Source organism: Tenrec ecaudatus, chromosome X, assembly GCF_050624435.1.
Source record: "Tenrec ecaudatus isolate mTenEca1 chromosome X, mTenEca1.hap1, whole genome shotgun sequence".
NCBI classification, from domain to species: domain Eukaryota; kingdom Metazoa; phylum Chordata; class Mammalia; order Afrosoricida; family Tenrecidae; genus Tenrec; species Tenrec ecaudatus.
Window position 1 is genome coordinate 147,069,061 of NC_134548.1, and position 16,212 is coordinate 147,085,272.

General features: G+C 42.9%; 1 protein-coding gene across 1 annotated transcript in view; it reads left to right on the forward strand.

The window, feature by feature from the left end:
- The first annotated feature begins 6,451 nt into the window (after positions 1 to 6,451).
- The window catches only part of STK26 (serine/threonine kinase 26), a 65,171-nt gene continuing 55,410 nt past the window's right edge, over positions 6,452 to 16,212 (forward strand). The window contains exons 1-3 of the mRNA XM_075538827.1: positions 6,452 to 6,511; positions 6,689 to 7,009; positions 7,105 to 7,216. Coding sequence (XP_075394942.1) covers positions 7,175 to 7,216 — 42 coding nt within the window. The 5' untranslated portion in view covers positions 6,452 to 6,511; positions 6,689 to 7,009; positions 7,105 to 7,174. The remainder of the gene's footprint in view (positions 6,512 to 6,688; positions 7,010 to 7,104; positions 7,217 to 16,212) is intronic.

Sequence of the window (16,212 nt, forward strand, 5' to 3'; positions counted from 1 at the left end):
ATTCTTCAAGACCCACCTCAAAGACCAGGTGTCTTCTGGGAAGCCTTCCAAGATCCTGATGGAACAGATTATGTGCTCTTCCCTGTTGCTGTGGCAGTTTGTACACTGCTACTCTAATCATGGTCCTTTGTGAAGTGCTCCTTATTGTTTATGATCTCCTCTGGTGAGAAAGCAAACAAACTGCCAGCATTTCGTGTATTCCACTTGGCACAGTGCCTGGCCACATGCTGATGAAATAGAAGGGGGGTGGGCGGGAAAGGGCAGGGAGTAGGGGCCTAGGCGGGATCTAGGGCCAAAGAGATAGTATAAGACATCCTGCCTTTTGTTTCTCAGCAATAAGTCCTTCGTATACTCTGCTGTTGAACGCTGGTGGGGGCCTCATGACAAACGGAAGCAGATGGCCACATCTTTCTCCCGCAGAGTGACTGGTGGGTTTGAACCTTTGACCTGTCGGTTCACAGCCGAGTGTTTTAACCACGGCATCACCGGGACTCCGAACTGAATTTTTTTAAAACTAATCTTAAAATATCGATTTGGCACAGAAAAAAAAAATAAAGAGCGCGATGGAGGTTTTGCTTATCTACGATGCTGAGTTTCTGCCCCAGAAACTTCTGGTAGTTCCTGATAACAGTGCTGCCTGCAGTGCCTGTTCCCCCCTGGCCCTGCTCATGTTCTCTTGAGCACAGCACTAACAACAGTAGGGAAAGCTTTTACCACAGGGTGACAGAACCTCCGTGAATTACGTTGAAGGGTGGTAATTTTATACAACTGCCTTTCTTAGAAGTCCTGGCAACGACTTCCTTTTCCTCACTGTAAGCTGATGGCACAGTCACTTCCTATTTGGTCTCAACTGCCAGTTGTTTTCCTGTTTTTAACTGCCACCTTTGACTAGAACTGTTCTTGAGAAGGCTACAAATTAAAGAACAAGTGGTCAATTGAATGCATTTTTAAAAGTCAATTCAGAAGGGGGGAAATCTAGCAACCAAACTGGGTGTGTAACATCGTTTCATGGTAACGCATGAAGTAGTCCCCAGTCACTAAGTAAAAAAATGCTCACTGGAGAGCATAAAGAAGCTGCCTGATCTCAACACAAAGAACCCAGTCTCCCAAAGAAGCCCTCTCCAGCAACTCCCCTCTTCACACACCCATATGGCAACAGGACATGGGCATTCTCGCAGGGCTGGTGCAGCCCGTGGTGACTCTCCCCGCTCTAAGAGGACACAGAGGGAGCACAGGCAGGCTTCCGAGGGCTTTCACCTTGAGTCCAGGCATCTAAGGTCAACAGGGTGGTTCTGTAGGGGAGAGTTTAGACAAGCAGCAAAAATAGAAGCAGGAAGGGGACTCGGTGAACAGTCCACCTTTTCACTGCTCCCTCTACAAGTGAATGGCACTGGCAGGACCACATCTCCTTCTCTCAGTTCTGCAACCACTTCAGTGAAGGCAACAAGGTATGATCGTGATCGCTTTGCTACTGGATGCAACAGTTCGAAGTGGGTAAGCATATATGAAAAAAAAAAGACATAAGCAGGAAACTGCTTAAGCAGTATCTCCTTCCACCCACCTCCTCTGTTGCTTTAGTCCTCTCAGCAGCATCAGGAAGTGAAGCAGGCGAGCAAATTCAGCCGTACCTTTTACAGTCCAGGTTACTGTTTTAAACGATACTCTGAGGAGGACACCACCTAATACCACAGGAAAATTAATGTATTTTAATTATGGTGTTGGAGATTAATATTTAAAATACCATAGTCTGGCAGAAGAACAAACAAATCTGTCTTGGAAGAAGTACACTCAGAAGGCTCCTTAGATTAGCAAGGATGCCGATGCTTCACCTCATGTACTTAGGACATGCGATTAGGAGAGACTAGTCTCTGAAGAAGGTCATCGTTCATGGTAGCATGGAGGGACAGTGACGGCAGGGATGGATGGACACAGGGGCTGCCACTAGGGGCTCAAGCACAGGAGCAGTGGTGAGGACGGCGCAGGGCAGGACTCTCCTATGGCACACAAGGTGACTGAGTGGGAACTGATTCAGTGGGACCTAAAAACAATATGTAGTTTATTGTGCAAGGCCAAAATGGTATATACCGCTACTCATGAGAATTCAGCAATGTTCCCGAATCAAGAATTGATATAGTAACTTTTCATTCTGCTGGAACAGTGAGAATTCCACAGTTACAAAAATGCTTATATTGTGGGTTCCAATGTGATAGCCACAGAGAGTAAAAAGGTGAGTCGAGCTATCACATGTACACATACACATATTTTATACACACATACTACATCTACTTCTATGCATACATATTTAACCATGGTGTCACCATATATATAAATGTACATATATATTCTTTTTTAATAATCATCTTATTGGGGGCTCGTACAGCTCTTAACATAATCCATACATCCAACCATCGTGGCAAGCATATTTGTACATATATGTTGCCATCATCATTTTCAAACATTTTCTTTCTACTTGAACCCTTGATATAAGTTCCTCATTTCCCCCCTCCCTCCCTCATGCACCCTTGATAATTTATAAATTATTAACATTTTTGTTATTATTTTTCCATGTCTTACACTGACCAATGTCTCCCTTCACCCACTTTTCTTTTGCCAATCCCCCTGGAAGGAGGTTACATGTACATCATTGTGATCGGTTCCCCCTTTTCCCCCCCAACTTCCCCTTCCCCTCCTGGTATTGCTACTCTCACTATTGGTCCTGAGGGGTTTATCTTTTCTGGATCCCCAGCTCTTATCTGTACCCATGTACATGCTCTGGTCTAGCCTGTATATATTCAATTTTATATATACTCAATATATATTCAACTTTATAAATTTGGTAGAGAATTTAATGAAAGGATAATGAGTATTTCCACCAATATTTTGAAGCCCCTCATGTGTGTATAGGATAGAAAATAGATTATATACACGGATATAGATATTTTGGGAGCCGTGGTAGTGCAGTGATTGAGTGCTCAGCTGCTAACTCAAAAGTCTGTGGCTCAAACCCCCCAGCTGCTGCCCAGGAGAAACGATCTAGCAATTTAGTCCTGTCAAGATTACCCTAAACATAACTCATTGCAGTCGAGGCAAGTCCATTCTGACTCACGGTGACCCAATGGGATTTCCAAGGATGTAATCTTTATGGAAGCAGACTGCCACGTCTTTCTCCCCAGTGGTTGGTGGGTTTGGACCAACCATCTTTACATTAGCAGTCAAGTGCTTAATAACTGTGCTGCCCAAACTCTATAATCCTATGAAAACTACAACCTAGGAAATCCTACAGCTCAGTTTCACTCTGTGCGATAGGGTCATGATGAGTCAGAATTGGCAAAGGGTTTAGATATATCTATGTATATCTGTATCTTTATATCAGTACAGAGCCTAGTGGTCTAAAAAATAATAATCCCTGACTGGATGGTAAACTCCTAGAATTATCCAGATTTTCTTTAGCTTCAAATATTCAGATGCGTGGAAGAAATTAAGATAATTAGGTTAATTATTATACTTCATATGTTTCGACATAGGCTCAAATTGTGAAAGTCCAAAAGGTGGAACTTCATTTTAAACTCTTATAAAATAGATTAAGAGGTCAAATTTAATTCAGTGATGTGGCAGTGGTTATATTTAAAAATCAAATCAAGAATTTCCCTCGTAAAATTATTTTAGAACCAATAATATGTTTTCACTAATTAGTATTCACTTTGGTGGGACGGGTGAACTATGTTTTAGTCCAATGATAAATAGAAACATTCCTTTATTTCCAGTGCCAAATTAATGAGGTCCAGGATCTTGTGGGTCTTTTGTTTTTGATTTTTGCCCCAGCCACTATATTGAGCTGAAATCCTCAGGGAACAGCCCTGTTTCTTGGGTGTGAAGTGCTCATGCATAAAACGGAGAACAAGGTTTCTCACACTCAACACCATTGGCATTTGGGGTCAGAGAATCTTTTGTTGCAGGGGAGCGTGTTCTGTGCATTTATCAGCATCCTTGGTCTCGACCCATTCAGATGCTAGTAGCCCTTCCTCGCCCCTTCCACACAGAAGACAACTAAAAATGTCTCTAGACATTGACCAATGCACCCTGGGGGTACAATTGCCTCTGGTTGAGAATCCTGGCCCAAATGAGTTATTTACTGTTGCCCTCATTCAAGTGTGTCTCACCATTTCTGTCTACCCTCAATTTAGTTCTGTACCAGCCCAGTCAGTAAATATTTATAAACATTGGCTAAGTTAAATATTAAATAATGAGGATATGACAAATGTCTGGAATTTGAAACCACAAATGCTAAATTTAAATTATTGAATTTTGTCAAACTCAAGGACACTGACTTGGCATTCACTGAACTTGGAATTCAAGGTCTCATTTTAGTATATGATTATGAAGTATAAGCTATTCATTAGAACCTGTGGGTCAAGACCCTTTTGGGGGTCAAACGACCTTTTCACAGGGGTTGCCTGATTCATAACAGTAGCAAAATGACAGTGATGAAATAGCAACAAAAAAAAATTATGGTTCGGGGGTCGCCACAACATGAGGAACTGTATTAAAGGGTCATGGCATTAGGAAGGTTGAGAACCACTGGTACCTCTATAGGCTACCAAAGAGCAATATTCCTTCAAAGAACATTGTCTAGCAAGCTGCCGGAATATATTTAAATATATTATTTGACTCAGGAATGACATTTTAAAAGAAAATATTCAAGAGTCTTTTGTGAGAAGTAATGAAAGCATATTTTAATTTCTTGTCATGTATTTAAATTAAGATTTTTAAGAAGTAATTCACTTGAAAGGCCAGGGGAACTTCCTGGGGCTCATAAAATCTAGATTGTTCTGAAATGTTGAATCTGTTCCCAAGAGAATATATGCATATATAGCAAAAATGTGTGCAAACCACAACAGCAACAACAGGGGTTTATTTAATAACTGTAGGTCTTTAAAAGGGTGGCATTTTTACTTAGATCTCAAAAGCAGTGATTCTTATGAAATCTCTCTACAGCTCTCGTCCCAAATTTAGCATTCTTTTATTCTACCTGAATAATTTTAGCCTAAGAGAATTTGGATCTTTGTCCTCAATGACGTTAACCACCTTGTTTGGCAGACAAATGCAATGCATGCCCTAAGAAGAAAGAACTACAATTTGAGCGGTGCTTCTATGGTACCTTTGCACTGAACAAGGGACATGCCATCAAAGGAGTGTGAAGGAGGGCTTACAGCTGGATCGCTCAGTGGAAGTGGGGCTAGGGGTGGGATGCGCTTCAGGGTCTTGGCTTTTGGCTACTCAAAAGTGTGCTATGAAGCCCAAAAGTCCAGGCACCCTTTGAGTGCTTAGTAGCAAAGCAAACTCTTGGGGTGACCCTGTGGGCTGGGCTGGAGGGGAAAGACCTCAGGGGAGTCTCCACCAGATTAGTTGGGAGGGCCTGACCATGGAGAACTAAAGACTAAGAATGCAATTCTCTGCACTTCTACAATTTATCATCAAGAAAAACAGACAGAAACCAGCACCGTACTACGAAGCTTATCACCAGTCACAGGGATCCGGGTGTGAACTCTCAGTTCTGTTACTTCTTAATTGTGTGCAATTGGGGGCAAATTATTTAATCACACGGAGTCTTTTCCGGTTCCTACAAAATGGAGACAGTGGGGAGGGGGTAGTACCGGTTCTACCTCAAAGATCCATCCATGCATAGGACCCCAGAAAGCCCTTAGCAGCCCTGGGCATATAGAAAGTGGCATCCAATTGATATGAATAATAGGAATGAGGGTGATAATATGCTATTCTTTAAGAATAAGAAAAGAACAAGGGGCATATTGTCTGCTGGAACCCACTTGTCCCCCCTAGCCCCCACTCTCTTGAGTGCAGTCCCATAACCTGCAAGGTAAGGGATTTTATTCCTTTCAAACTGGCTCTCCAGTATTCAGTTCTGTGGGTTTCTTTTCTTCTTCTTTTTAAATGTAATTAACCTCTCCTGTATTCCCACAGGTGCCTTTGCAGGGAGGGTCCTTTCATGAGTATTATCATACATACTGTTGTTTTGTGGGAGGATCCTCTCAAAAGGCCTTATCTCCCTCCTGGAGTGGGACCGAAAATGGGGTGGGAGTGAGGGGTAGGGTGTTTGGGATGGGGAAGTTACCCACACCTGGAAGGTATGCGTGCTGGATTCCAGAGCACGTCCTGCCAGCGAGCCCACCTTCTTTCCCAGGCCTCTAATATCCTCATTCATTTCTGTGCAGTTGCCCCCATCTGGGCTCCTTTCCCTCTAGCTTACACGTGCAGAACTGGTTGTGAAGGGAAGACCCAGCCTGGCCCCAGTCCCAGGGGTGGCCTCTGGTTTAAGTCCCTCCAGCCAGTTCAGGGGCGGGGACGCTGGGCCAGCTGAAGAGTAGCCGCAGACCCGCCCAGGGGTGCGGCCCCAGGCTGCGCGGGGGGGGGGGGGGCGAGGGAGGGGTGGAGTAAGCAGAAGGCAGGAGGGAGCAGGGGTCTGAGGTGGCTCCTGGTCACAGCCCTTGATCAGGTCCAGGAGGGCAGATTTCCCCCCACTCTCCAAGTTGCAACTCCAGACTTCGCCAGGGCTGCGGCGGGGGGGGGGGGGGGGGGCGGGGTGCAGCTTCTCCAGCCCGCCTGCAACGTGGCCGCGACCCGGACGCTCGAGGAGCGCCGGGTTTCTCCAACTCTCCCGTTCTCTCCGCAGGGCGGCCAGGGATTCCAGTTTCACCGACGACTCCAGACTCGCCCGCCGGCCGCGCTCCACCAGCGCGCCGCGAGCCCCCCAGGCGGCGACCGGCTCCTCCGGCCCGGGGGCCGGGCTCCCGGCGGCCCCGCCCCCGCCCGCCTCCCCGGCGGGCCGCGCGGGCGGGTGGCTGGGCCGCCTCCACCTCCTCTTCCTAAAGCGGCGAGGCGCCGACGAGCGGCATCACTGGAGCCCAGGTCCCAGCCAGCGCCACTCACCGCGCCCCGCGCACCGGACAAGGAGCAGCAGCTGCGGCGCCAGCGGCTGGCCGGCTTTGGAAAGGTAAACTGAGTCCCGGAGCCGGCGCCCCCCGTCCCCTCATGAGTCATGCCCTCCCCCCACCCAGCTCAGTGACCCCACTGTGTGTGCCCTTCCAGGCCCCGGTCGAAAAGCCTGGGAGGAGGGGCACCGCGGCGACCAAAGCAGCGCGGAGCAGGCGGAGCCGTCATGGCCCACTCACCGGTGGCGGTCCAAGTTCCGGGGATGCAGGTGAGGACGCCCCGCGCCCGCCGCCGCCCACGTGACTGCCCTGGGCGCGCGCGCGCGGCCTGAGCCGGGGCTCCCCAATGGTTGGGGCCAGCCGCTGGGGGCCAGGTGAGGGGAGAGGGGCGCTCGAGGTGTTTCCTGGCGTCCGGGCCAGGTGGTGCTGTGCTCCCAGTACGCGAGTCTGGACTAGGGCGCGTGCCCAGATGGTGATGGGGGGGCGGCCATAAAAACAGGGGGGACACCTGCGCGTGCGGTTAGGAACTGGGGAGTGGGGGTTGAAGCTGCGAGAGCGACACCTCGGAATTTGTCGGATAAAACGCGCCTCTCGCCCTCAGCGGAGTTGGGGCGGGGCGTACTCAGGGGTGACTGCTGCGTCGACATAGAATTAGGCTCTTCCTGCGTGTATTGAGAGAGGCGACGGACTTCTTTTCCTCTTTCGGCATGCTTCTTCTGGGCGAAGTTGCATTTCGCTGCCCCACCTGGGCCCCCGCTCCTGAGTGCGCTGGGAGACCGCCCTATTCCGGTCCTTGAGGTGAAGGCTTCCCCTACCTCTTGGCCTGGCCTTTCCACCAGCCAGTTGCATTTGCTTACAGGAAGATTTGTTGCCCTTGATTGGTGGGGGCTTGGGAAGGGGGCTGATGGCTGAGTGGATCCCAGCTTCTTACTTGAGATCTACCAAGCCCCCTCAAAATTGTATATAAATTTTATTAAAGAGGCGAGAAGTTGGTCAAGAAACTTTTTTTTTTTGCTGTTGAAAGTTTTATGTGGGTGCATTTCCGAGCTACCTACAGATGGTTGGTCCAACTCTACTATATGTTGAAGCCATTCACATTTTTCTCCCCTGTGCCCCTTTCCCAGATAGCTTAAACAGCCCATTTATAAATAGGTCAGAAGCTAAATACATTAAAGACTCAGTCACTCATTATCTTCTAACATGTGAAAGCAAACTTCCTTTTCAAGTTCAGGGGGGAAAAAAATCTTTTGACTACTGAATAGATGTCGTATGTTTCTCATAGAAATCAAAGCACTGGGGATTCAGGGCTTCAATTTGCTTAATGATGCATGGAATTCGTCTTTTTTTTTTTTTTACTCCTTGGTCTCATTTTATGCGCAGCCACCAAAAAAAAATAAACCCCCTTTTTTTTTTGAAAACAGCCCTTTCAAAGAAAGAGGGTCACTGGTGTTGCGCATCCACCGAACATAGGCCTCTGTACACTAAGACTTTTGGCCTTTATTTTAGGACAAATTTGCATGGAGCCTCCAGAAGTTGATGTGTATTTAATAAGAAATGAGAGAAAGAAGAAAGGGAAATGGGAACTAAGGCATTGAAAAAGTTAATCCTTTCAAGCTTGACAAAATGCCTCAAACTGTCTTCTCTGTCTACTTTTCCCCTTTCTTCCCTCCCCCTCCCTTCACTTTGTCTCACAACCCATTCGTGGAGTTTTGCCTTTGATTGTAATAGGAGCATTAGTTTGCAATGATGCTAACTACAGTTTCCCTCTGTCTGATCATCTGATCTGGAAGAAAGTGCAAAAATCTTCCCACTGTGCTCTCCTCTCCACTCTGAAGGCAGAGACAGTTACCGACGCCAAGTACATCTCTGAGGGTCTCTGTGTTTCTCCGTTTGCGTCTGTGGAGCATTCACCTCCTGGTCAGTCATCTCCCCTGTGAGTGTGGGGAACTGTGCTGAGAAGAAAATGGTTTCTGGTCTTTATTTGTCTTCACTTTATTTGACTTTTATGGTTTAGGAACTGCTTACTATAGTCCAGTATTTCTTCTTGCTTTCTGCTCTGTTTAGTTATCTGTGGTGTCTCTCTTGAGTTCTTAAATCTTAATGAAAGTGAATTTAAATGTGAATCACATATGTTAAATAACAAATTCTGCCCTTCACTTTGGGCCCTCTAACAATTGTGATTGCTTAGTCCAGCCTCACTTGTACAGGGCAATCATCTCCTTATGAGACAAGAAGGAAAAAATATCTATTTACTACCATCGTAATGAAAAGATTAATTCTTCCCATTTATATGTTCTTTCTAGACATTTATTAAACACTAAGTATAACACAAAAGGTTTTCATAAATAAAATGGTACTCTATCCAAAAAATAAACTAGATGACATTCAATATAATTCTTGAGCTTAGATTACTCTGTTTGTGCAAAATACCTAGCGGATGAGATGCAGAAATATATCATGAGCTTATAAACTTCTCTTAAAGTTTTGTGAAAGCATTAGGAACAAGTTTTGGACCTGTAGAGTCAGAAGAAAACTTGAGTTGGCCATGTGGTCTTGAAAATAATGTATAGTATTTCCACAAATCAAGCTGAAGTGGTAGACTCGCCCATAACTTTTTAACGGTTTATTTTGGAGAATTATGAAGATCGGTGGAAAAATGATTTTTCCAGAAATAAAAACAAAATTACTTTATCCAATGTTTTTCTCCCTCTGGAGAGACTCAAGTAGGAATCAAGCTACCTGTTCTATCACTTAAGACTTCAGCATTCCTGACTTTCAAACAAAGACATGTCTGTTGCCACTGCTTTAAAATAGAAAAGAAACTTGGAGTGATGAAAGAAAACCAGGATTTGGTCCAGTTTAAACTCTTCCTTATGAAGTAGTTATTCAAACTCTCCTGTTGATATTACTTAATATTGTGATAGTGAACATTTTTTATTTGCCTTATACACTCAATTTTAAGGGTATGATTTTTTTGTTCTTAATTTTTGTTTACTTCTTTAGTGTGTAACTAAAGGAATTTTCCATGCCAGGAACTAAACTCTTGGAAAATATTTAAAGCACTACTTTAAAATAATAAACCTATAAACTTGTTTCTTTCCATTCAAATATTCATTCTTCAATGATTTAAAAAACAGGCTTTTTTTTCTTTTGAAATTTTAAGTTGTAAACCATACATAAAAAACTGCCTTAAAGCGGTGGCTCTCAACCTTCCCAGTGCCGTGACCCTTTAATACAGTTCCTCATCTTGTGGTGATCCTTCAACCATAAAAATTATTTTCATTGGTACTTCATCACTGTCATTTTGCTATTGTTATAAATCGGGTGACCCCTGTGCAAGGGTCATCCGACTCCCAAAGTGGTCTCAACCCACAGGTTGAGAACCGCTGCCTTAGACCTTATATTAATATTTGTAAGAATATTCTAGATATTTTTTTCAACATTTCACTAAGTGTAGATGCTAGAATGAAGTTACATAATGAGTTTGTTTTGGCCACTAAAAAAATTTGTAGATTATTAGATTACACTTTATCCTATGCCTATTATTTAACAACTTTCAAAAATCCCTGTTACAGACTTAAAAATTAAGTCTTTATGTATCTTCAGTTATGATCAAGGTGATGCACTTTAGCAATGAGGTTATTTGAGATGTGAACTTGGTAGAAGGTTTAAGGAGCAATCAACATTTTACTGAGGACTTTTATCCAAGACATGCATTGGTGACCCCAGTTTATTGGATTCTCGGGAGGACCGAGATGTATACTACATTGCCAAATAGGGAACTGCTCCGAACTAAAGTACAAAATATAAAGGCAAGGAAATGCATACCTGGGTGGTGTTCGCATATAGACACTTATACACTTGAAGAAGGGCAGAGACCACTTGGGTTATATTGGAGAATTTTTCTAGGCAAATAAAAGATGATGAGATCTGAAAACTGGATTGGTTTTCCATTGTAGTGGTCCTTTGATGCTGAGAGTTAGGAGCCCTGTTGATTCAGTGCTTATGCATTGGGCTACTAAGCTCAAAGGTCAGCAGTTAGAAACCACCAGCCAGTAGGAGAGAAAGATGAGGCTTTTACTCTCGTAGAGAGTTGCAGTCTGAGCAATCCAAAGGAGCAGTTCTACTCTGTCCTGTAAGGTTGATAGGAGTCTGACTCGACTCCCCAGTGAGCCTGTGAGTGTAGGATGACTGAAAGTCAAAATAGACTTAACAGCAGTGGGTTTGTTTTTTAAATTTTCCCTTTGGATTACCCATTATCTCTTTCTGAGCAATGGAGAATCAATACAAAGTTACTTATGGTAAGCAAAATCTCAAGAGTTGAATGAATGAACTGAAGGATTGAGCAAAGTAAGGCACCTTAATCTTCAGAGGTTATTTTAATGGGACAGTGAATAATAACTCCACAGATATAATGGACACTGCCTTCAAATATGTACTCTCATAAGCAGAGTACTGTGAAGAAAAAAGAAATTGCCAGACTTAACAATTAGCTAGTTACACAAGAAAAAGTCAAAGCCTTAGTGGCCGTTGGATATGGAGAACGAGAAGCATTGTGGCCCATCTAAAAATGGAAAATTTGAGAGAAAAGGCAGATCCAGTTGTAAGGAAATGCTGTCCCTTTTAGATTTGCGAAGTTTGAGACAACAATGGGATGACAAAGTATTTGAAGCTGAAGAAGGGGAGTGGTAGTCACTTGTCAGTCATTTAGAGAGCATATCCTCCTTTACCTGCAAATGAAGGCCAGGGACCACCCAGGAGGGAGAGCTTCACAATGCATGAGAAACTCTGGAAGTGAGGGTCCTCACAGGACAGAAAGTGTAGGTCCATTATCTTAGAAAAGGCAGAATGGCTGTAAGATGCATGAAACGAGGTGGACATTTGGCCAGTTAGGTAGTTGACTAGGGAGAAACAGTTAACTGTTTAGCTCTCACTGTGAAATATGAATTGAAAAGAGATTTGGGGTTGTATCAGAATCCAATATGAGCCACTTACCTCCATTATACCTTCAAAAGGGAACTAATCAAATTTGCAACCTGTGAGGTGGAACATGTTGCATTGATGAACCCAAAGCTTTGTTTTGACTGTTGAGTGGTTGATGCAGGGGTGTTGAATTTACCTGTTCAAATAGCAGAAGACTAACAGGAACCAGATAATCACAGCCAACTGTTAGGTGAGTATTGGGGGTAGTTGAAAGGTTTGGGATTAAGAAGTGGTGTACAGGGGGTGGAAACAGGAATTGGGCATGGTGGGACATGCGCTTTGAACAGTAATGAGCGTCTAGAAGTGCCACGTGAGTAGAATGTCCTGCATGCACTTTTCCTTTCTTGAGGCATTGACAATGAGAGAACATAATTTAGCTGGTACTCAGAAGTCATTGAACATTATGCTGTAGTGGGGTTTTTAAATCCTACCTTTCATTTACCCAGTGACTTTGAACAAATCATCTACAAAATGAGAAATAACTTTCCTTTTGCCTCAATGAGATGTTTTCAGGATGAATTACCATATATACCCATGTATACACCGATTTTTCCAGCATATTTTAATGTACATTTTGTGGTAAAATTAGGTGTCTTGGCTGAGAGTCGGGTTGACTTATACTTGAGTATATATGGTAACTATCATCTACAGTATATTTTGACTTCTTTTGTTAAAGGTGTTATGTATGGGCAGTTTATTCTTCAAAACAATGCTGGCTTAATCACATGGAAACACTACCATTAGCTCATCTTTCCCTTGCTTGGTAACCTACATTTTTCTGCTGAAACTCAATCACAGCACACATAGATGCACACCACACGCATGCGCACACACACGCGCACACACACACACACACACACCTTTCCCCTTCACGCATGCCAGTTACAATTCAACAATCATTGATTGACCAGCCAAATCTTACCTTGACTTTCAAGGTCTTCTCCATGAACTTTCTCCAAATATTGCAAGTAATCACGAGGTTCCCCACTACCACCCCTTTCCAAGCACTTATCATATCTCTTGTCAGTGGCAGACAGTCCAATCCTTGATTTATATTCTGCCTGAGATTTTTTTTGCTTATATATGGTATTCTTACCTCCTAAACTAGGTCATAAATATCTTTGTATGTGTATGTGTGTACATTGAATTTTTTTAATTGGTTGAGAATATACACAGTGAAACATGGAGCAATTCGGTATTTTCTGCATATACAATTCAGTAATGTTGAGTACATTGCTCAAGTTGTACAATCATTTTCACCTTCCATTTCTGAATTGTTCCTCTTCCATTAGCATAAACAACTCCCTTAAGGTTCCTATCTAATCTTTACAGCTGCTGTTGTCAATTTGACCCCAAACAGCTCTTCAAAGTATATAATGCCCAAGGTGTAGAGTTTTTAACGAATCTATGAATCTATCGTTTGGTTTTTCAAAGAATCCAGGGAGATATAGATATTTGTATTTAGTTTAAGCGTTACATGGTATCATCTCAGGGAGATGTTTCCGAGGTTCCTCCAGCCCCTTGGACTCCAGAAAGTCGAGTTCGTGAGTATGTGAACTGCTGCCCTGCAACGTGGTTCGGCCTTTCCTGACGGAAGGTGGCCTTTCTCGTACTTCTCCCCTCTGTACCATTTCATATAAAGCATCTGAAAAATAGTGGGTAAGGAGTTCACTAAGGGTTGAAATTTAGTAACTTTTAAAGATTTTTGGCATTTTTTTCTTTTATAAATGTAGAAACTGTTGTATACCTTGATGGCTAATTGATGTGTATGCACTGTAGACTGCATCAATTTAAGTAATTTTATTGTATTACAAGTGTCTAGCAAAATATACTAAAAATTAACCAGTTGTCTCTACATAGAAACTCTCATGTAGCTGTTGGGTAAGAGTTGGACTGCAAACCACCAGATTGGTTGTTTAAACCCACCAGCCTGCTCCACATGAGAAAAATGAGGCTATCTACTCCCATGAGAATTTACAGCCTCAGAGACCCTCTACAAGGTCACTGTGAGTTGGAATTGTCTCAGTGGCAGTGGTTGTGGCAAGGCCTTTGAGGGGAAGAGTGAGCTCATTGATTTCGTAGTAAACAGTATTGACTTTAGAGAAACTTGTGTCTTTGACAGAAATAATCTCTTCTAATTCGAGTTCTTCATGATCCATCAGGGTTCTCTAATGTCCCTATTCTCTGCATGCCCCCTCCCCCCAAACAGTGAGATAAACTACTTACTTCCCTGTCCCATCTGTCATTTCAGAAAGAATTCAATCATTTCACCTAGTAAAAAACTTGATTTATGGTTTAGTGTGTGACCTCTCCCATAGATCTTGAAATTTTACAGGAAAGTAATGCCAGAGAGCAATGGAAGCCTAATATTAGAATTTCAGATATCTTTATAATAGTTATTGAGTGGGTTGTTCCTTTCTTTTGGAAGAGTGATAATTTTACTAGTTTTATTTGGTGTCAGGAAAGAGTTCGGAGAACAAAACTTAACTCAATTATGAGGAGTGATGTAATACATCTCTTTTCACTTATGATGACCCACTTTAAAAAAGAAGAAAAGTCATTACAATATGCATAACTGAAATTTGACTCTGCCTATGTACATTTCTTATTTTTTGTCAACTTGCCATTCCAAACTAAGATTCTAGATGGCAGAGAACACGTTTGAATGAGTATTTATATAGAAATCAAACATTTGTTAAAGATAATAACTAATTCAACTAGACAATCCTATGAAATAACAAGGATGATTCTGTAGGAAAACAGCCTTAGAATTTGGATTTTAAATTAACCTGGCAGTACATTGCTGACTTACACCACACATCATCCTCTTTGCTGTTTCTCCCCAGAGACTCCTGGGAATGTAAGTGGAGAGCAGATCACATCCTTGTCTTCTTTTTCTGCCTTCTCCCTAGCACCGAGGACCCCCCCCCCACCCCGCATTAACCTTTTCTCAATCTATTTCTGCATTCCCCTTGATGGTAGCCTGCTGGACTTTCCCCCCTTTCTTATTGGGTCATGGATTCGAATGATTCATGGCTTAAAATATCAGATTAGCCACAAAAGTGCGATTTGTAACGCCAGAAGAGTAGAGGAAAAAAATTATGCAGGCAGCTTGGCTGAAAGGGTCGAAAATATTTTAACTATGGTATGGGTGGGTGGGGGTGGGTGGTGTGTGTGTGTGTGTGTGTGTGTGTGTGTGTGTGTGTTTAGGTCCCCCTTTTTGGTGAAGTAATTTCAAAAGAGTGCAGCTAAAGAAATGCAAGGCATCATGCTTTTGTCTTTTCTCACGACATGTTTATAGGAAAACCAACCTTCAACCTTCATGATCCTGGTGTATGTGTTTTAATGTTATTTTTGTTTCCTCTTCCCCTATACCCTTCTTTAAAACATAAAAAGGTGGAGGGACGAAAGCTGATGAAATGGCCTGAAAGTGGAATTCAAATCAACTGACATTGGAGTTTTCCATTGTTATAACAGAATCGGGTATCTAGCTGAAGAATAACAGCTTTGAATTATGGGAGCAGTATTAACTTACTAAGTTTTACTGGGTTTTTGAATTCATACGTCACTAGATGGGGTTACACAATTTCTAAGCATTCCAATGAATTCCTCTAACAGGTTTTAACACTCCCTGGCCACACAATCTTAGAAGCCAATTTTTGGCAAGTGCAAGAAATACTTCAAGGACATCTAGAAGCATCCAGAATTTTCTTTGAAAATAAATTTTTAGTTACTCTGTTAGTACCTTTTTAATCCTTCTCATCCTGTTCTTTGCAGCCTTTGTTTCCCACTAAAATATTAGCCTTGGGACATATCACTTTACAGTGTGTTATATTAAGCTGAAGTTTAACTGCTTGCTGCAGTATTATATAGTATAAGTAACAGAACAGTAGGTGCTGAGGGAGGAATGGGCAACAGATGATCAGGTGGGGTATAAGTTGTTTTCAATCCTAGAAATTTTTGTAGAGCTGAGCCAATAGAAACCAGAAGGTCATAATTTATTTCCAAGCCTCCATCTCATCATAGCTACCCACTAGATCTGGGAAAGTTTCTAGACTTCCTGGTCTCAATTTCCTGTTGCCTGCTTTAACTTTAAGCAGAAGCACAAAAGAAACCAATCAGCTAAGCATGCACACATGCTACTAAGTATAGTGATAGAAAAGAGTACTTTGACCTCTTGTGGTGAAGGGGACTGTAGTTAGTGTTTCAGGCAGTCTCAAGGAAAGAAGCCCGTTTCAAGTGTATGTGTTTCAAGTGCTACTGACCCTGTGGGAAAAACAAT